Source organism: Chiloscyllium plagiosum, unplaced genomic scaffold (genome assembly GCF_037043375.1).
Source record: "Chiloscyllium plagiosum isolate Xiang-an unplaced genomic scaffold, Cpla_swu_hap1 HiC_scaffold_45, whole genome shotgun sequence".
Lineage (NCBI taxonomy): Eukaryota > Metazoa > Chordata > Chondrichthyes > Orectolobiformes > Hemiscylliidae > Chiloscyllium > Chiloscyllium plagiosum.
In genome coordinates this window covers 14820805-14843448 of record NW_028270183.1, presented here as the reverse complement: position 1 = coordinate 14843448, position 22644 = coordinate 14820805, and the positions used below count along the sequence as shown (strand labels likewise).

The 22644-nt window shown below is 56.4% G+C and overlaps 1 protein-coding gene across 11 annotated transcripts in view; it reads right to left on the bottom strand.

Moving 5' to 3' along the window:
• Positions 1–22644, bottom strand: part of kank2 (KN motif and ankyrin repeat domains 2) — a 173802-nt gene that overhangs the window by 30934 nt on the left and 120224 nt on the right. For all 11 annotated transcript variants that reach the window (XM_043694832.2, XM_087983392.1, XM_087983393.1 and 8 more), the window contains 3 exons: positions 9613–11487; positions 3808–4023; positions 124–235 (listed from right to left, as the gene is read on the bottom strand). In XM_043694832.2, coding sequence (XP_043550767.2) covers positions 124–235; positions 3808–4023; positions 9613–11487 — 2203 coding nt within the window. The remainder of the gene's footprint in view (positions 1–123; positions 236–3807; positions 4024–9612; positions 11488–22644) is intronic.

The window sequence follows — 22644 nt, the reverse complement described above, 5'->3', positions numbered from 1 at the left end:
ATGCGTCGAGAGAGACTCAGTGAAGATTGTGATCACAACTCATTCTGCTCAAAGCCTGATGCTGGGAATCTAAACCAGGAAAACCAGGAACGTCCTACTAGACTGGGAGATGCTGCCACTCACCCTCCGTTCACCCCAATAAACTGAAGGCTCTTCTTTGTCAGAGGGCTTTCAGGACTGGCTCCTCTCTCCTTCTTTTTCATGATGGATTTTAGTTGTGCTCCCTGTGGAGAACCTGAGAAGGAAACAGAAGAAAAGATCTTTACTCAGAGAGTGCCACAGTTTGCGGATCCCCGCCCTACCTCACAAGAACGGGAGAAACAGGAGTGCGAATAGACCATTCAGTCCATTGAACCTATTCTGTCATTCAATCTGATTACAGCTGACCTTGGGCTAACTCGGCTCTCTCACCTCCTCCCCATTTCCCGAGAGACTAAACATCTGTATTTCATCGCCTTAAATATATTCAAAATACTCCGTCCCTGTGTTTTAGATTCTTCAAGCAGTAGGAATGTTCTCTCAGCATCTGCCCTGTCAATGTTTCCCCTGTCTCAACCCTTCTGAATCTCAATGTGATTGCCCCCTCATTCTCCTAAACTCCAGAGAGTATAGACACAGCTTACTCAGCTTCCTATCACAGTTAAGCCAATGGACCTCTGCTTGCTGCTCCAATCCTTCTGTAAACATAGAGAGCAAACTGTGCCATATTCCAGATGTGGTCTCACCAAAGGCCTGCACAACTATAACAAGATTTCTTTAATCCTTAATGGCTTTATTCTTTGACACATTCAGCCCCATCATGCCTGTGAAAGCTGCGGTGAAGAACACGGGCCAACACCTGTGCTCTTCTCTGAAGTTGAACGTTTTAGATTCAAGGTTTTAGGTTAGATTAGATTCCCTACAGTGTGGAAACAGGCCCTTCAGCCCAACCAGTCCACACCGACCCTCCGAAGAGCAATCCACCCACCTCTGATGAATACACCTAACAATATGGGCAATTTAGCACAGCCAATTCACCTGACCCGCAAATCTTTGGACTGTGGGAGGAAACCCACGCAGACACAGGAGAATGTGCAAACTCCACACAGACCGAGGTTGGAATTGAACCTGGGACCCTGGTGCTGTGAGGCAGCAGTGCTAACCACTGAGCCACCATGGTTTCAAAGTCTCTTTTCAAAGTCGGGACCTCTAGCAATGCAGCCGTCCTCAATGCTACACTGGAGTGCCAGTCTGATTTGCTATTAAGGACTAGAGAATGTGCAAAAACTTGACCTACTCTTGGGAAATAAGGCAGGACAGATGACTGAGTTGTCAGTGGGAGAGCACTTTGGGGCCAGCGACCATAACTCTATTAGATTTAAAATAATGATGGAAAAGGATAGACCGGATATAATAGCTGAAGTTCTAAATTGGAGGAAGGCCAATTTTGACAGTATTAACCAAGAACTTTCAAAAGCTGACTGGGGGCAGATGTTTGCAGGTAAAGGGACGGCTGGAAAATGGGAAGCCTTCAGAAATGAGATAACGAGAGTCCAGAGATAGTATATTCCTGTTAGGGTGAAAGGAAAGGCTGGTAGGTGTAGGGAATTCTGGATGACCAGAGAAATTGAGGGTTTGGTTAAGAAAAAGAAGGAAGCATATGTCAGGTATAGACAGGAGAGATCGAGTGAATCCTTTTAAGAGTATAAAGGTAGTAGGAGTATACTTAAGAGGGAAATCAGGAGGGCAAAAAGGGGCAAAAAGCTTTGGCAAATAGGCTTAAGGAGAATCCAAAGGGTTTTTACAAATACAATAATGACAGAAGGGTAACTAGGGAGAGAATAAGGCCCCTCAAAGATCAACAAGGTGGCCTTTGCAGGAGATTGGGGAGATACTAAACGAGTATTTTGCATCATTGTTTACTGTGGAGAAGGATATGGAAGATATAGAATGTGGGGAAATAGATGGTGACATCTTGAAAAACATTCATATTACAGAGGAGGAAATGCTGGATGTCTTGAAACGCATAAAGGTAGATAAATCTGTGGACCTAATCAGGTATTCTCTAGAACTCTGTGGGAAGCTAGGGAAGTGATTGCTGGGCCTCTTGCTGAAATATTTGAATCATTGATAGTCACAGGTGAGGTGCCTGAAGACTGTAGGTTGGCCAACGTGATACCGTTATTTAAGAAAAGTGGTAAGGACAAGCCAGGGAACTATAGACCGGTGAGCCTGACTTCGGTGGTGGGCCAGTTGTTGGAGGGAATCCTGAGGGACAGGATGTACATGTATTTGGAAAGGCAAGGACTAATTAGGGATAGTCAACATGGTTTTGGGTGTGGGAAATCAAATCTCATGAACTTGATTGAGTTTTTTGAAAAAGTATAAAGGAGGGTTGATGAGGGCAGAGCGGTGGACGTGATCTATATCGACTTCAGTAAGGTGTTCGACAAGATTCCCCATGGGAGACTGGTGACCAAGGTTAGATCTCATGGAATACAGGCAGAATTAGCCATTAGCCATACAGAACTGGCTCAAAGGTAGAAGACAGAGGGTAGTGGTGGAGGTTGCTTTCCCGACTGGAGGCCTGTGACCAGTGGAGTGCCACAAAGATCGGTGCTGGGTCCTCTGCTTTTCATCATTTATATAAGTGATTTGGATGTGAACATAAAAGGTATACTTAGTAAGTTTGCAGATGACACTAAATTTGGAGGTGCAGTAGACAGTGAAGAAGGTTGCCTCAGATTACAGCAGGATTTTGATCAGATGGGCCAATGGGCTGAGGAGTGGCAGATAGAGTTTAATTCAGATAAATGCGAGGTGCTGCATTTTGGGAAAGCAAATCTTAGCAGGACTTATACACTTAATGGTAAGGTCCTAAGGAGTGTTGCTGAACAAAAAGACCTTGGAGTGCAGGTTCATTGCTCCTTGAAAGTAGAGTTGCAGGTAGACAGGATATTAAAGAAGGCATTTGGTATGCTTTCCTTTATTGGTCAGAGCATTGAGTATAGGAGTTGGGAAGTCATGTTGTGACTGTACAGGACTTTGGTTAGGCCACATTTGGAATATTGCATGCAATTCTGGTCTCCTTGCTATTGGAGGGATGTTGAGAAACTTGAAACGGTTCAGAAAAGATTTACAAGGATGTTGCCAGGGTTGGAGATTTGAACTATAGGGACGAGCTGAATAGGCTGGGGCTGTTTTCCCTGGAATGTTAGAGGCTGAGGGGTGACCTTATAGAGATTTATAAAATCGTGAGGGGCATGGATAGGATAAACAGACAAAGTCTTTTCTCTGTGGTGGGGGAGTTCAGAACTAGAGGGCATAGGTTTAGGATGAGAGGGGCAAAATATAAAAGAGATCTAAGGGGCAACTTTCTCACACAGAGGGTGATGAGTGTACGGAATGAGCTGCCAGAGGAAGTGGTGGAGGCTAGTACAATTGCAGTATTTAAAAGGCATCTGGATGGGTAGACGAATAGGAAGGGTTTAGAGACATATGGGCCAAGTGCTGGTAAATGGGACTAGATTGGGTTGGGATATCTGGTCAGCATGGACAAGTTGGACCGAAGGGTCTATTTCCATGCTGTACATCTCTATGCCTCCATGTGTGCATTGATCAACAAACTTATTACTCAGGCATGATTGCTTAGGGCCACGGCAGCATTTGGCGATCAAACCAATCAGGGAACTATTTCGAAGACAGATCAACTGCTGGGACCTTCCTACCATCCTCTTACCTCTGCGCTGGCCTCTTCATAGTTCTAACTGTCCAAACCACAGAACATTGACAGTAAGAAAGGGTTAAAGCAGTAAATTGAAGGGTTACCTGGCCTTGTTGAATCATCCTCAGACAGGGCAGCATCTTCCTGCCTCACCAGTGCCAGGTTGCTCACTTCTGCTGGCTTTGAACTGGGAAGCTGTGTGAGGGGTAATTCCACAGAGTGACAAACATTGGAGGATAAAATATACCGAGGCTCCTCAGTGACATCTAGTGGCCGCCTGGGTGGAGCAGCAGGATCTGCTTTGTGCTCATCTCGAGAAACTGCAAATTAACAATTTTAGAAAATAAGTTTCTTCCTCAGAGAAATTAAAGCACATCAGGATTGTAACTGGCTTCAACCTTTGAGAAGATCATCCAGAGGAAGTCTCCCTCTATTCACTTCTTCCACATTAACTTCAAATCTAACCCCATGCTGTCCCTGTCCTGGGAGTGCTTGATGGGTTCAGTGTAGAGCAAACTTTATTCTGTATCTAACTCTGTGTTATCCCTGTCCTGAGAGTGTTTGACGGCGACATTGTTGAGCAAGCTTTACTCTGTAGCTAACTCTGTGCTGTCCCTGTCCTGGGAGTGTTTGATGGGGACAGTGTAGAGAGAGCTTTACAGCATATCTAACCCCGTGCTGTCCCTGTCATGGCAGTGTTTGATGGGGACAGCATAGAGGGAGCTTTACTCTGTATCTGATGCAGGCTGTTACTGGTCTGAATGTGCTCAGCATGAACAATGGATTAAGAAAATGTTCAATTTTCATGCGTTTGATGTTGATCTAAAGTTCCTTCCTCCCGCTCGATGCCTCTGAGCGGGATGCATCAGTGAAGGTGTGAGGCAGATGAGCAGTTCACAGTAAATCTCAGGCCAGCTCTGAGCTGGGACTCAGTGGCCAATGGGATCTCAGAGCAGGGGAGGGGGAGGCTCTGATCTGGACTGAGTTTCAGTGTTCCCCAATGTATGGGAAACTCATCATCTTAGCCTCTGTCTGACCCGCATGGTCTTCATTTGGGAAAAAGCTCATAATTCAGTCCAGATGAGGGCAGGCTGGTAAACTCCTCGGAATAAAACCACTTCCTGTTCATTTTCAGTGCACGCTATTCCCGTGTTAGCAAAACACAATTCAGTCCAAGCTGCTACTGACGGTTCACCAGATCCGATGTTCTCATCACAGGCCGGAATGACACTCGGAACAGACGGATAGAGCTTACCTCCTCTTTATAGGAACGCTAGGAGGGCAGGGGGAGGTACCCAGCTGAAGCAACTGGGAAAGAGAGCCTGGGAGAGTGGGGGTGGAGCTGAGGAAGAGGGACAGATGTGAGGGCGGTGGGTGTGGTGAGCAGAGGGGAGGCAGTGATGAAGGGGAAGTGGTGTGGTCTGACCACAGTGCGAGGAGTGGGGGGAGGAAAGAGCAAAGAGAGACTGGAGGTGGTGGTGGGGATGGTGGAGGGCGCAGGACCCATGATTGGGGACAGTGAGGTGGGGAGGGGGTGTGAGGGGAGTGTGCAGGATCCAGGATTGGGGACAGTGAGGTGGGGAGGGGTGTGGGGGTTGTGGGGGTGCAGGATCCAGGATTTGGGACAGTGAGGTGGGGAAGGGTGTGGGGGTTGTGGGGGTGCAGGAACCAGGATTGGGGACAGCGAGGTGGGGAGGGGGTGTGAGGGGAGTGTGCAGGATCCAGGATTGGGGACAGTGAGGTGGGGAGGGGGTGTGAGGGAAGTGTGCAGGATCCAGGATTTGGGACAGTGAGGTGGGGAGGGGGTGGGGGTGCGAGGGGGGGAGTGCAGGATCCAGGATTGGGGACAGTGAGGTGGGGAGGGGGGTGGGGGGTGTGGGGGTGCAGGATCAAGGATTGGGGGCAATGAGGTGGGGAGGATGTGTGGGGGGAGTGTGCAGGATCCAGGATTGGAGACAGTGAGGTGGGGAGGGGGTGGGGGTGTGGGGGGGCGGGGGGGAGTGCAGGATCCAGGATTGGGGACAGTGAGGTGGGGAGGAGGGTGGGGGTGTGAGGGGTGTGGAGGTGCCGGATCCAGGATTGGGGACAATGAGGTGGGGAGGGGGTGTGAGGGGAGTGTGCAGGATCCAGGATTGGGGACAGTGAGGTGGGGAGGGTGTGTGAGGAGGTGGGGCGGGGGGGAGTGCAGGATCCAGGATTGGGGACAGTGAGGTGGGGAGGGGTTGGGGGTGTGAGTGGGGGCACGCAGGATCCAGGATTGGGGATGTGAGGTGGGGAGGGGCTGGAGATGTGAGGGGGGGGGGCAAAGAGGGAGTGGGTGAGTGAGGTGGAGGTGGGGAGTGGGTGAGTGAGGTGGGGGGTGGAGTGGGGGTGTGTGTGGTGGGGGCGGGGAATGCGTGAGTGAAGTGGGAGGGGAGTGGGTGAGTGAGGTGGGGGGAGTGGGTGAGTGAGGTGGGGGGGAGTGGTGAGTGAGGTTGTGGGAGAAGTGGGTGAGTGAGGTGGGAGGGGGAGTGGGTGAGTGAGGTGGGGGGGGAGTGAGTGAGTGAGATGGGGGAGTGGGTGAGTGAGGTGGGGCAGGGAGTGGGTGAATGTGGGTGGACTGGTTGAGTGAGGTTGGGTGGGAATGGGTGAGTAAGGTGGGAGAGGGGAATGGGTGAGTGAGGTGGGGGAGTGAGTGGGTGAGTGAGGTGGGAGGATGGAGTGGGTGAGTGAGGTTGGGGGGAGTGGGTGTGTGAGGTTGGGAGGAGTGGGTGTGTGAGGTGGGGGTAAGTGGGTGAGTGAGGTTGTGGGGGAAGTGGGTGAGTGAGGTGGGAGGGGGGAGTGGGTGAGTGCGGTGGGGGGAGTGGGTGAGTGAGGTGGGAGTGGGTGAGTGAGGTGGGGGGGTGAGTGGGTGAGCGAGGTGGGAGGGGAGAGTCGGTGAGTGAGGTGGGAGGGGGGAGTGGATGTGAGGTTGGGGGGAGTAGGTGGGGGGAGTGGGTGAGTGAGGTGGGAGGGAGGAGTGGTTGAATGAGGTCAGGGGAGAGAGTGAGTGAGGTTGGGGGGAATGTGTGAGTGAGGTGGGAGGGGGGAATGTGTGAGTGAGGTGGGAGAGGGGAGTGGGTGAGTGAGGTGGGAGGGGGGAATGGGTGTGAGGTTCGGGGGGAGTGGGTGAGTGAGGTGGGAGAGGGGAGTGGGTGAGTGAGGTGGGAGGGGGGAGTGGGTGTGAGGTTGGGGGGAGTGGATGTGTGAGGTTGGGGGGGAGTGGGTGTGTGAGGTGGGTGGAGTGGGTGAGTGAGGTGGGAGGGTGGAGTGGGTGAGTGAGGTGGGGGGGAGTGGGTGGTGTTGGTGGGGAGTGGGTGAGTGTGATGGGAGGGGGGAGTGGGTGAGTGAGGTGGGTTGGTGGAGTGGGTGAGTGAGGTTAGGGGGGAGTGGGTGAGTGAGGTGGGGGGAGTGGGTGGTGTTGGTGAGGAGTTGGTGAGTGAGGTGGGAGGGGGGAGTGGGTGAGTGAGGTGGTGGGAGTGGGTGGTGTTGGGGGGGAGTGGGTGAGTGAGGTGGGAGGGGGGAGTGGGTGAGTGAGGTGGGGGGGAGTGGGTGTGAGGTTGGGGGGAGTGGGTGTGTGAGATTGGGGGGAGTGGGTGTGTGAGGTGGGTGCAGTGGGTGAGTGAGGTGGGGGGGAGTGGGTGAGTGAGGTGGGGGGAGTGGGTGGTGTTGGTGGGGAGTGGGTGAGTGTGGTGGGAGGGGGGAGTGGGTGAGTGAGGTGGGTTGGTGGAGTGGGTGAGTGAGGTTGGGGGGGAGTGGATGAGTGAGGTGGGGGGAGTGGGTGGTGTTGGTGAGGAGTGGGTGAGTGAGGTGGGAGGGAGGAGTGGGTGAGTGAGGTGGTGGGAGTGGGTGGTGTTGGGGGAGAGTGGGTGAGTGAGGTGGGAGGGGGTGAGTGAGGTGGGGGGGAGTGGGTGAGTGAGGTTGGTGGGGAGTGGGTGAGTGAGGTGGGGGGAGTGGGTGGTGTTGGTGGGGAGTGGGTGAGTGAGGTGGGAGGGGGGAGTGGGTGAGTGAGGTGGTGGGAGTGGGTGGTGTTGGGGGAGAGTGGGTGAGTGAGGTGGGAGGGGGTGAGTGAGGTGGGGGGGAAATGGGTGAGTGAGGTGGGGGGAGTGGGTGGTGTTGGTGGGGAGTGGGTGAGTGAGGTGGGAGGGGAAATGGGTGAGTGAGGTGGGGGGAGTGGGTGGTGTGGGTGGGGAGTGGATGAGTGAGGTGGGGGGTGTGGATGAGTGAGGTGGGGGGTGTGGGTGGTGCTGGTGGGGTGTGCGCGGTGAGGGGTGGAGCGCAGGACCTTGCTGGAAGTTGCCCACCAGTCAGTCAGAGCAGCTGCTGGGCAGGATGTGTGAGATGGGACTTCAGTTACAAACGCCAGAAGCAGAACAGGTGTCGGCCAATCGGCCCCTCGTACCTGCGTTGCCATTTGATACGATTATGAGGGGGGGAATTGATTTAATTGCTGCATCAACTCCATTTCCCTATCTAATCTCTGACTCTCTCAACGAGCACCTTCCTAATTTAAAAATATTCAATTTCCCAGCCTTCTCGGGAAGAGAATTCCTCAGACTGATGACCCTCTGAGAGGGACGGTCATCAGTCGGAGGCTTCCTTCAGTGTGGAAGCAGGCCATTCAGCCCATCGAGTCCATACTGACCCTCTGAAGAGCATCCCACCCAGACCCACCCCCATCGCTGTAACCCTGCGTTACCCATGGCCAATCCACCCTAACCTGCACATCTTTGGACTGTTGCGGGGGGGGATCTGGAACACCCGGAGGAAAGCCACGCAGACATTGGGAAAACATGCAAACTCCACACAGAGAGTTGCCCAAGGATGGAATCAAACACAAGTCCCTGGCGCTGTGAGGCAGCAGTGCTAACCACTGAGTCACCATGCTGCCTCACAGGCAATCTCTTCTGTCTTAAATAGGAGACTCATTATTTTGAAACTGTGTCCTCTATTTCCACCCTCTCCCACAAGGGGGGACATCCTCTCAGCATCCAGGTCATATCCCCTCAGGATCAGTGTAAAAACTGAAACTGTGGTTCTCGGGTGGGAGCTGATTGCTCTTGGAAAATACTGATGGTTGGCAGGGTGGGATTGACGATCCCAGCACCCCTGTGTTGTAAGGTCTGGGCATTTCCCAGGCTCCAGCCTCCAGAACTGAGGAGATGCTGAGCAGAAAATATTTTCAGCTCTGCTCTCTGGAGCTGCCATTTTCAGAAATCCAGTCAGATCAAATGGATTTGTGTGCTCTGTGGATCAGCATTCCTGTCAGATCAAACATCCTCACCCTGAAATGCTGTTTGCATGCATCTCCTCACTGTTTCAATCTATCCCTCACCGGTTTTCCCTCACCTTGCTGTGAACTTGCAAATCCCATGCTTGGGCTGATGGGAGATGATCCACCCTCCCATCCAGGACAGACTTCCAGCTGCTCTTGTAAAACTGGGATTAAACCGACAGCACAATCATTCTTCCGTCTCGCCTTATCTCTCTTCTTCCCTCCTCTCTTTCTCTCTCCTCCCTTTCCCTATCTCTTGCCTGTTCTCTTCCCTTCCCATCCCATCTCCTGACCTCCCCTGTATTTTAGGGGAGTCAGTTGAGGAGTGGGTCAGGAAATTGGGAAGAGAGAGAGAAGGTGCAGAAACATCCTTGAGATGAGATGCAAGGGAACGGTGTCATAGCATCATTTCAAAGTGAATTTGCATCACAGAAAAAAAATCTGCATTTTATAATGTGCCATCAACCTTAGAATGAAAGCTTACTGGGTCTGGGCAACAGGAGTATTTGCTTGTTAATTTCGAACAGAGAGAGTTTAAAAGGGGCAGCTACAGCTCGGATTATCTTGTTGTTGCTGACAGCAGTGAACGATACGGTCACTTTAATAAACACCGTACCTTGAGTGAGCTGTTCGACAGCTTCCCGGAGTTGTGCCCCGCTCGGACCCGTCTTCACCTGCTTCGCACTCCTGGCAGTGGTCATCACGGAGTTCACTTCCTCACACGTGGCTGCCAGGGTTGTGACAATCGTGCAGGTCACCACCTTGCCTGTGACCTCCTTAAAGGGCGGGTCAGAGGTGGGACCCACTCTCTGCTCAGTCCCCTCCCCACTGCCCCGCTTGCCACTGCCTGGTTTGTTTGGGGCCACCGAGGTCTGGCTGAGGGCGGGTTGGCTACTGTTGGGCACTGCCTGGGTTGCGGAATACTGCATCTCCTTTGTGGCCCCCTGCGGCTGGGTGAGTCCTGGCTGGTTCCTGTCCTGAACTGGATCCTTGCTGGCCTGCTTGCTAGGAGGGTATCCAAAATAGCTGACCTGTATGCCCACTGACCTCTGCGGTGCCAGCTCAATGAACCGCTCCTTCCAGCTGCCAGGCGAAACAATATCTCCCCTCTTGCCGACTTTGCCTTCAAGTGGTTGGGGAGACCGGGGTCCTGCCTCGGAGGCAGCTGTCCAGGTCCTGACTTGATCCGGCGGTTGTTTTGGCCGACTCAAGTCGGGTCCTCGCGTGCCAGCTGTCACGCCGACATCCACCTGTAGCCCCTTCTCCGCCGTCTCCTTCTCCTGGCCGCCAACGCTCTGGTGAGCGGTCTCCAGTTCTCTGGCGGCTTCCCGCAGTCGCTTCTCCAACATGGCAACCTTCTTGGTCAGCAGCTCAGTCACATGACGGTAATGCTCCGCCTCCAGCTGTAAGGACGAAGGGGAGATTCCCAGATCCTTCTCTCGCACCCAAACACCCACGCTCCTGACCTCGGCCACATTTCCATTGGTCACTTCGCCCCTCGAGCTCTCTTCCAGGCCTGGCCTGGTGTCTTTGCTGTGCTTCGGAGTGTCCCGTTCAAGAGTCCCGACGTTATCCTGTAGTGGCTTTTGGAACGTAGGAGAGAGGGGCAGCTTAGCTTTGCTCTGGTGACCACCTTCTTCAGGCAGGTCAATGTACAGTTCCTCTTTGAGCTTGCCAGGGCCACTGTCTGGTTTCTGTGGCCCAAAGCCCATGGTGTGGCCGAGGAACTTCTGACTCTTCAGCTGGACGCTGAGCTGCCTCTTCTCTTCCTGGAGGACAGAGATCTTCACCTGGAGAACAGGGACTATCTTCACCTGGTCCTCCAGCTCCCGCAACCTCCGCAGGGCGACCGCCATCTGCTCCCGGATGTTGTGTAAGTGGCTTGGGTTCGGAGTGGATGGGGTAGCCAGGCCCGAGCTGAGGGGAGTGAACTGGCCGCAGGGAGCGCTCTGAGAGCCGTTGAAAGAGACGAGTCGGGAGGCCGAGTGGCTCTGCAGGCCTGTCCCGGCCAGGGAGCTGGTGGAGCCCACCACACTGCCCTGCAGGCTGCTCAGGCTGGAATAACGGGGCCTCCGGCCCTCCCTGCAGCCCAGGGGCTCCTCCTCCAGCCGCCTCTTGGTCTCCAGCAGGGTCTTTTCAACCCTGGCGTTGTAGCCGACGGACATCAGCGGTGGTGGCCTGGTGTAGCCCCCGGAGAAGCTGCAGGCCGGGTGGTACGTGCTCCGGCCACAGTACGAGACAGAGGAGCGTCTGCTGTCAGCGCTGGCGTTGGAGCACAGCGATTCCGTGGACGTCCACCAAGAGCCTGTGTAGCTGCATCCTCGCGGTTTCCGGTGGATGTGAACCTTCTTGATGGTGTTCCCCTTCTCGATATCGTCCACGTACTTCACAAAGTCCAGGTCCAGGTGGAAACCGTAGGGAGTTTCCACAGAATAGGGCAAGGCCTGATCCTTATCCTTGACCTCTGCTCCAGCGGGAAGGTTGACCTTCCCTGGAAGGGACAGTAAGAAAGAAACAGGAGTGGATTAAGATTTCTGTGACAGGTACGTTACCAATAAAACAGTCACAATTTTCTCAATTCCAAATCTTGCCATTCACACCTCTTCCAGACACAAAATTTCTTTCTTTACCTGCTCATTTCCCATTCCCTTTGACCGAGCGCTATGAAACTATCTTGTTGTCTACCCATGTCACAGACCTCCTGATCCCCACACTCTGTACCCCCACACTCTGTACCCCTCACACTCTGTACCCCCCACACTCTGTCCCCCCCACACTCTGTACTCCTCCACACTCTGTACCCCCCACACTCTATACTCCTCCACACTCTGTACTCCTCCACACTCTGTCACCCCCACACTCTGTCCCCCCCCACATCTGTCCCACCCCACACACTCTGTCCCACCCCACACACTCTGTCACCCCCACACTCTGTCCCCCCCTACACTCTGTCACCCCCACACACTCTGTACTCCTCCACACTCTGTACCCCCCACACTCTGTACTCCTCCACACTCTGTCTCCCCACACTCTGTACCCCCATACTCTGTACCCCCCACACTCTGTCCCCCCACACTCTGTACCCCCCACACTCTGTACCCCCCACACTCTGTCTCTCCACACTCTGTACCCCCATACTCTGTACCCCCCACACTCTGTACCCCCCCACACTCTGTACCCCCCCACACTCTGTACCCCCCCACACTCCGTATCCCCCCCACACTCTGTACCCCCCACACTCTGTAGCCCCCAACACTCTGTACCTCCCCACACTCTGTACCCCCCCACACTCTGTCCCCCCCACACTCTGACACCCCACACTCTGTAGCCCCCAACACTCTGTACCTCCCCACACTCTGTACCCCCCCACACTCTGTACCCCCCCACACTCTGTACCCCCCCACACTCCGTATCCCCCCCACACTCTGTACCCCCCACACTCTGTAGCCCCCAACACTCTGTACCTCCCCACACTCTGTACCCCCCCACACTCTGTCCCCCCCACACTCTGACACCCCACACTCTGTATCCCCCCACACTCTGTATCCCCCCACACTCTGTACCCCCCCACACTCTGTACCCCCCACACTCTGTACCCCCCCACACTCTGTAACCCCCCACACTCTGTAACCCCCCACACTCTGTATCCCCCCCACACTCTGTATCCCCCCCACACTCTGTCACTCCACACTCTGTACCCCCCACACTCTGTACCCCCCACACTCTGTACCCCCCACACTCTGCTCTCCTCCCACACTCTGTCCCCCCACACTCTGCTCTCCTCCCACACTCTGCTCTCCTCCCACACTCTGCTCTCCTCCCACACTCTGATCCCCCCACACTCTGCCCCCCCCACACTCTGCCCCCCCCACACTCTGTAACCCCCCACACTCTGTATCCCCCCCACACTCTGTCACTCCACACTCTGTACCCCCCACACTCTGTACTCCCCCACACTCTGTACCCCCCCACACTCTGCTCCCCTCTCACACTCTGTACCCCCCACACTCTGTACCCCCCACCCTCTATACCTCCCCACACTCTGTACCCTTCCACACTCTGCTCCCCTCCCACAATCTGTACCCGCCCACACTCTGCTCCCCTCCCACACTCTGTCAAGCCCCCACACTATGTCAAGCCCCCACACTCTGTCAGCCCCCACACTCTGTCCCCACACACTCTGTTACCCCACACACTCTGTCCCCCCCACACACTCTGTCCCCCCCACACACTCTGTCCCCCCCACACACTCTGTTCCCCCACACACTCTGTTCCCCCACACTCTGTCCCCACATTCTGTACCCCCACACTCTGTCAACCCCCCACACTCTGTCCCCCCACACTCTGCTCACCCCCATACTCTGCTCACCTCCACACACTGTCCCCCCCACACTGTCACCCCCACACTCTGTCACCCCCACACTCTGTCTCCCCCACACTCTGTCCCCTCCCCACACTCTGTCCCCCCCCACACTCTGTCCCCCCCCACACTCTGTCACCCCTACACTCTGTCACCCCCATACTCTGTCACCCCCACACTGTCCCCCCCACACACTGTCACCCCCACACACTGCCCCCCCCACACACTGCCCCCCCCACACTCTGTCTCCCCCACACTCTGTCTCCCCCACACTCTGTCTCCCCCACACTCTGTCCTCCCACTCACTCTGTCCCCGCCACACTCTGTCACCCCTACACTCTGTCACCCCCATACTGTCACCCCCACACTGTCACCCCCACACTCTGTCACCCCCCACACAATCTGTCCCCCCACACACTCTGTCCCCCCACACACTCTGTCACCCCACACACTGCCCCCCCACTCTGTCTCCCCACACTCTGTCACCCCCCACACTCTGTCCCCCCACACACCCTGTCCCCCACACACCCTGTCCCCCACACACCCTGTCCCCCCCACAAACTCTTTTCCCACACTCTGTACCCCCACACTCTGTCAACCCTCCACACTCTGTCCCCCCACACTCTGCTCACCCCACACACTCTGTCACCACACACACTGCCCCCCCACTCTGTCTCCCCACACTCTGTCAACCCCCCACACTCTGTCCCCCCACACTCTGCTCACCCCCACACTCTGTCACCCCCACACTCTGTCATCCCCACAATCTGTCCCCCCCACACACTGTCACCCCCGCACTCTGTCCCCCCGCACTCTGTCCCCCCGCACTCTGTCCCCCCCACACTCTGTCCCCCCACACTCTGTACCCACACACTCTGTACCCACACACTCTGCTCTCCTCCCACACTCTGCTCTCCTCCCACACTCTGTACCCCCCCACACTCTGCTCCCCTCCCACACTCTGTAGCCCCCACAATCTGCTCCCCTCCCACACTCTGTACCCCCCACAATCTGCTCCCCTCCCACACTCTGTCCCCCCCACACTCTGTCACCCTACACTCTGTAACCACCCACACTCTGTATCCCCCCACACTCTGTCACTCCACACTCTGTACCCCCCACCCTCTATACCTCCCCACACTCTGTACCCCTCCACACTCTGCTCCCCTCCCACAATCTGTACCCGCCCACACTCTGTACCCGCCCACACTCTGCTCCCCTCCCACACTCTGTCAAGCCCCCACACTATGTCACGCCCCCACACTATGTCACGCCCCCACACTCTGTCACCCCACACTCTGTACTTCCCACACTCTGCTCCCCTCCCACACTCTGTACCCCCCCACACTCTGTACCCGCCCACACTCTGTACCCGCCCACACTCTGCTCCCCTCCCACACTCTGTCAAGCCCCCACACTCTGTCAAGCCCCCACACTCTGTTCCCCCCGCACACTCTGTCCCCCCCACACACTCTGTCACCCCCACCCCCACACACACTCTGTCACACCCCACTCTCTGTACCCTCGCACACACTCTGTCACCTCCCCCCACTGTCACCCCCCCACACTCTGTCCCCCCCACACACTCTGTCACACCCCACTCGCTGTACCCCCACACACACTCTGTCACCTCCCCCCCACTCTGTCACCCCCCCCCACACTCTGTCCCCCCCACACACTCTGTCACACCCCACTCTCTGTACCCTCGCACACACTCTGTCACCTCCCCCCCACTCTGTCACCCCCCCACACTCTGTACCCCCCACACTCTGCTCTCCTCCCACACTCTGTCCCCCCACACTCTGCTCTCCTCCCACACTCTGCTCTCCTCCCACACTCTGTACCCCCCACACTCTGCTCTCCTCCCACACTCTGTCCCCCCACACTCTGCTCTCCTCCCACACTCTGCTCTCCTCCCACACTCTGTACCCTCCCACACTCTGCTCTCCTCCCACACTCTGCTCTCCTCCCACACTCTGATCCCCCCCACACTCTGATCCCCCCCACACTCTGTAACCACCCACACTCTGTCCCCCCCACACACTCTGTCACCCCCACACACTCTGTACCCCCGCACACACTCTGTCACCTCCCCCCCACTCTGTCACCCCCCCCCACACTCTGTCACCCCCCACACACTCTGTCACCCTCCACACACTCTGTCACCCCACACTTTGTCACTCCCACACCCTGACCCCCACACCCTGTCCCCCCCCGCCCTGTCGCCCCCACACTCTGTCATCCCCCCACACTCTGTTCCCCCCACACTCTGTTCCCCCCCCACACACACTCGGTCACCCCCACACTCGGTCACCCCCACACTCGGTCACCCCCACACTCGGTCACCCCCACACTCGGTCCCCCCACACACTCTGTCACCCCCACACTCTTTCTCCACACTCTGTCCCCCACACACATTCTGTTCACCCACACTCTGTCCCCACCCCACACTCTGTACCCCCTCACTCTGTCAACCCCCCACACTCTGTCAACCCCCCTCACTCTGTCAACCCCCGACACACTGTCACACCCACACTCTGTCCCCTCCCCACACTCTGTCGCTCCCCACACTCTGTCCTCCCCCCACATTCTGTCACCCCCACACTCTGTCACCCCCACACTGTCACCCCACATTCTGTCCCCCCCCACACTCTGTCCCACCCCACACACTCTGTCCCACCCCACACACTCTGTCCCCCCCACATTCTGTCCCACCCCACACACTCTGTCCCACCCCACACACTCTGTCACCCCACACACTCTGTCACCCCCACACTCTGTCCCCCCTACACTCTGTCACCCCCACACTCTGTCCCACCCCACAACTCTGTCCCACCCCACACACTCTGTCACCACACACACTATGTCTCCCCACACTTTGTTCCCCCCCCCACACCCTGTTACCCCACCACACTCTGTCGCGCCCCACACTTTGTCCCCCCACACACTCTGTCCCCCCCACACACTCTGTCCCCCCCACACACTCTGTCCCCCCCCACACACTCTGTCCCCCCCCACACACTCTGTACCCCACACATTCTGTTCCCCCACACTCTGTCCCCACATTCTGTACCCCCACACTCTGACAACCCCCCCACACTCTGTCCCCCCACACTCTGTCCCCCCCACACACTGTCACCCCCACACACTGTCACCCCCACACTCTGTCTCCCCCACACTCTGTCCCCTCCCCACACTCTGTCCCCCCACACACTCTGTCCCCGCCACACTCTGTCACCCCTACACTCTGTCACCCCCACACTGTCACCCCCACACTCTGTACCCCCCACACAATCTGTCCCCCCACACACTCTGTCCCCCCACACACTCTGTCCCCCCACACACTGCCCCCCCACTCTGTCTCCCCACACTCTGTCACCCCCCACATTCTGTCCCCCCACACACCCTGTCCCCCACACACCCTGTCCCCCCCCACAAACTCTTTTCCCACACTCTGTACCCCCACACTCTGTCAACCCTCCACACTCTGTCCCCCCCCACACTCTGTCCCACCCCCCACACTCTGCTCCCCTCCCACACTCTGTAGCCCCCACAATCTGCTCCTCTCCCACACTCTGTACCCCCCACAATCTGCTCCCCTCCCACACTCTGATCCCCCCACAATCTGCTCCCCTCCCACACTCTGATCCCCCCACACTCTGTCACCCCCCACACACTCTGCCACCCCACACTTTGTCACCCCCCACACTCTGTCCCCCCCACACACTCTGTTACCCCGACACTCTGTCCACTCCAACACACTCTGTCCCCCCCCACACACTCTGTCACCCCCCACACTCGGTCACCACACTTTGTCCCCCTACACTCTGCCCCCCCCCCCCCCCCACACACACACAGTGTCACCCCCACATTCTGTCACCCCCCACACTCTGTCACTCCCCACACTCTGTCACTCCCCACACTCTGTCACTCCCCACACACTCTGTACCCCCCCAAACACTCTGTCACCCCAACCCCCACACACACTCTGTCACACCTCACACTCTGTACCCCCGCACACACTCTGTCACCCCCACACTCTGTACCCCCGCACACACTCTGTCACCTCCCACTCTGTCACCTCCCACACTCTGTCACCCCCCACACACTCTGTCACCCCACACTTTGTCATCCCCACACCCTGACCCCCACACCCTGTCCCCCCACGCCCTGTCGCCCCCCACACTCTGTCATCCCCCCACACTCTGTCACTCCCCACACTCTGTCACTCCCCACACTCTGTCCCCCCCACACACTCTGTACCCCCCCAAACACTCTGTCACCCCCACCCCCACACACACTCTGTCACACCTCACACTCTGTACCCCCGCACACACTCTGTCACCTCCGCCCACTGTCCCCCCCACACACTCTGTCACCCCCACACTCTGTACCCCCGCACACACTCTGTCACCTCCCACTCTGTCACCCCCCACACTCTGTCACCCCCCACACACTCTGTCACCCCACACTTTGTCATCCCCACACCCTGACCCCCACACCCTGTCCCCCCACGCCCTGTCGCCCCCCACACTCTGTCATCCCCCCACACTCTGTCCCCCCCACACTCTGTCCCCCCCACACTCTGTTCCCCCCCCCACACACACTCGGTCACCCCCACACTCGGTCACCCCCACACTCTGCCCACCCCACACTCTGTCCCCCCACACTCTTTCTCCACACTTTGTCCCCCACAAATATTCTGTTCACCCACACTCTGTCCCCACCCCACACTCTGTCAACCCCCCACACTCTGTCAACCCCCCACACTCTGTCCCCTCCCCACACTCTGTCCTCCCCCCACATTCTGTCACCCCCACACTCTGTCACCCCCACACTGTCACCCCACACTCTGTCACCCCACACTCTGTCCCCTTCCACAGTCTGTACTCCCCACACTCTGTCACCCCCACATTCTGCTCCCCCTACACTCTGTCACCCCCACACTCTGTCCCCCCCCACATCTGTCCCACCCCACACACTCTGTCCCACCCCACACACTCTGTCACCCCCACACTCTGTCCCCCCCTACACTCTGTCACCCCCACACACTTTCCCCCCCCACAACTCTGTCCCACCCCACAACTCTGTGCCACCCCACAACTCTGTCCCACCCCACACACTCTGTCTCCCCACACACTCTGTCTTCCCACACTCTGTCCCACCCCACAAGTTGTCCCACCCCACACACTCTGTCACCCCACACACTGTGTCTCCCCACACTTTGTTCGCCCCCCACACTCTGTCGCCCCCCACACTCTGTCGCCCCCCACACTCTGTCCCCCTACACACTCTGTCCTCAGACACTCTGTTACCCCACACACTCTGTCCCCCCCACACACTCTGTCCCCCCCTACACTCTGTCACCCCCACACACTTTCCCCCCCCACAACTCTGTCCCACCCCACAACTCTGTGCCACCCCACAACTCTGTCCCACCCCACACACTCTGTCTCCCCACACACTCTGTCTCCCCACACACTCTGTCTTCCCACACTCTGTCCCACCCCACAAGTTGTCCCACCCCACAAACTCTGTCACCCCACACACTCTGTCACCCCACACACTGTCTCCCCACACTTTGTTCGCCCCCCACACTCTGTCGCCCCCCACACTCTGTCGCCCCCCACACTCTGTCGCCCTACACACTCTGTCCTCAGACACTCTGTCCCCCCACACACTCTCACCCCCACACACTCTGTACCCCCACACTCTGTCAACCCCCCACACTCTGTCCCCCCACACTCTGCTCACTCCCACACTCTGCTCACCCCCACACTCTGTCACCCCCCACACTCTGTCACCCCCCACTCTGTCTCCCCCACACTCTGTCTCCCCCACACTCTGTCCCCTCCCCACACTCTGTCCCCCCCCCACACTCTGTCCCCCCCCACACTCTGTCACCCCCATACTCTGTCACCCCCACACTGTCACCCCCACACAATCTGTCCCCCCACACACTCTGTCACCCCCACACACTCTGTCACCCCCATACTCTGTCACCTCCACACTGTCACCCCCACACAATCTGTCCCCCCACACACTCTGTCCCCCCACACTGCCCCCCACTCTGTCTCCTCACACTGTCAACCCTCCACACTCTGTCCCCCCACACTCTGCTCACCCCCACACTCTGTCCCCCCCACACTCTGTCCCCCCCACACTCTGTCCCCCCCACACACTGTTCCCCCCACACACTGTCACCCCCCACATTCTGTCACCCCCCACATTCTGTCCCACCCCACACACTCTGTCCCCCCACACTCTGTCACCCTTACACTCTGTTCCCCCCACCCTGTCACCCCCACATTCTGTCCCCCCACACTCTGTCCCCCCCCACACTCTGTCCCACCCCCCACACTCTGTCCCCCCCACACTCTGCTCCCCCCCACACTCTGCTCCCCCCCACACCCCCCCCCCACACTCTGTTCCCCCCCACACACTCTGTCACCCCGCCACACTCTGTCACCCCGACCCTCTGGCACCCCCACACTCTGTCCCCCCCACACTCTGTCACCCCCACACACTCTGTCACCCCCACACACTCTGTTCCTCAACACTCTGCCCCCACCCCACACTCTGTCCCCCCATATTCTGTCAACCCCCCACACTCTGTCACCCCCTCACTCTGTCCCCCCACACTCTCCTCCCCCCCCACACTCTGTCATCCCCACGCTCTGTCTCCCCATACTCTGTCCTCCCCCACACTCTGTCACCCCACACACAGTCCCCCCCCACACTCTGTCCCCCCACACTCTGTCCCCCCCCCACACTCTGTCCAACCCCATACACTCTGTCCCCCCACTCACTCTGTACCCCCACACTCTGTCACCCCTACACTCTGTTTCCCCCCCACACTCTGTCCCCCCCACCCTCTGTCATCCCCACACACTGTCCCCCCCCCACAGTCACCCCCACACTCTGTCTCCCCCATACTCTGTCCCCTCCCCACACTCTGTCCCCCCCACACTCTGTCCCCCCCACCCTCTGTCATCCCCACACACTGTCCCCCCCCACAGTCACCCCCACACTCTGTCTCCCCCATACTCTGTCCCCTCCCCACACTCTGTCCCCCCCACACTCTGTCATCCCCACACACTGTCCCCCCATACTCTTCACCCCCACACTCTGTCTCCCCACACTCTGCCCCTCCACACACTCTGTCCCCCCACACACACTCTGTTCCCCCACACTCTGTCCCCACCCCACACTCTGTCACCCCACACTCTGTCACCCCACACTCTGTCCCCCCCACACTCTGTCCCCCCCACACTTTGTCACCCCCACACTTTGTCACCCCCACACTCTGTCCCCACCCCACACTCTGTCCCCACCCCACACTCTGTCCCACCCCACACACTCTGTTCGCCCCACACACTCTGTTCGCCCCACACACTCTGTCCCACCCCACACACTCTGTCCCCCCACACACTCTGTCACCCCCACACACACTGTCACCCCCACACACTGTCACCCCCAGACACTGTTCCCCCCACACACTGTCCCCAGTCACTTGCTCAAGTTTGATTACATTTCTAATATGTGATTAAAGGCTGGAATATATATTCTGTCCCTCCGTCCACAGATACTGCCAGAGTACCTCTGGCATTTTCAACTGTAGATTGTCAGCATCTGCCGTCTCTGTTTTTGCTTTAGTGCCACAATTTCCTCATGCTTCGAGTCTGAAGGAACTTTGAGGTAGGTGCAGTCTCAATTAACGCCCTCCTCCCTATGGGTCACTGTAAGAGTCAGGCTGAAAGTGGGAATTCACGTGTCATCATTGACACGAAGGGCCAAATGGCCTCCTGTCCTTCCACAGTGATTTCTACCCATCTCTGATAGGCACTGTATTGTCAGCTGAAAGAACTCCTCATGACAATGTGCCCTCCTACATGTTCAGAAGAAAGTATAAAGAGACAGAGACGCAGAGAGAGAGAGAGAGACAGAGACTGTATGAATACTGTTATGTTAAAAATTAGAGGCACCCGCTAACTCTTTATTTACCGATCAGAAATTTCTATGCAGTTGCAGGAATTTAGCAGATTATTAATTTAAACTCTTTCCTGTATCAGTAAGTATTCAGTGAGAAACATTCTCCCTGCTTCTCTGAAGCACTGAACATTTTCACTCTCAGGATTAAAGGTGTTTTAGTGTAACTGGGACTGATCCAAACAGTAAAACCTTTTGGCTGCACAGGCTGACACCTTGCCTACTATGTTATTTCCGATGCAGCGACAGACATTTTGAATGTGTACCTTACATTGGCATGTCTCTGGATGCAGGAGTCCAACAATTCCCCTTGCCTTTCAGATACCACTCTTGCTGGGAGATACAATGCAGACGCCTGAATCTGACTGTCCAAATTCCACTCTCCCTCTCAGCCATGAACTGAGTTCACGAGTGTTTGCACCAACCAAACAGAACAACTCATCCTGTTGACAGACGGTCACGGGACTGGTGCTAGCATCCAGGGGGTTGGAGGACCACCCACTGAGAGCAAAGACCTGTGGAGATTTACATCCTTAGGCCAATCCCGGAGTTGACAGTAAATGGGAAATTGATGGCAGTGCATGATTTGGCGCAGGAATGATTTCTCCTAAATATTGTCTCCTTCACGTGCACTGTATACCATACTCAGCACTGCAAGAATACATAGAGAGGCCCTTCCAGATGCGATTCCACCAGGATTGTGAAATAAGGCAGTATTAAGCAGCAGGAGAAGTTGACTTTCAATAAGAGGGAGAAGCACATTACTTCCTAATGCAATGCTGGTTTCAAAATGAAGAGTGGGTTTGATTGGAACACAGAAACACACCTACGAACAGATGGGAAGGGGTCAAACATTTCCAAGAAAGGCCACCAAGCAAGAATATTGGGGCAAATAAGGTTGCAATGAAACCCACATTGTGGTGGTGCTGTGATACAGTTCACTGAGGGAGTCCATGTTGCTCCATGTGGCTACATGCTCTTTTACACACATGTTTGCGTCTGGAACTATGGATAGTGATGCTAGAGGTTTCAATATTCTTTCCATTATGTGGCTGACCAGGAATTTCTCCCACTCTTACCGCCTGTCACTGGTGTGTACTGGATGGATTTACAAGTTGGCCCTCAACCTGTCTGCCCAGCTTACGAATGAAACGCATTGAAGCAACTGAGTCCAATTCTGGCCAGTACATTTTAAGAATGATGTCAAGGCTTTATAAATAGATGCACAGAATACATGAGCAAGAAGGTTATGGTGCTCTGATGAAGAACCATCTCGACTCAAAACATTAGCTTGCTCTC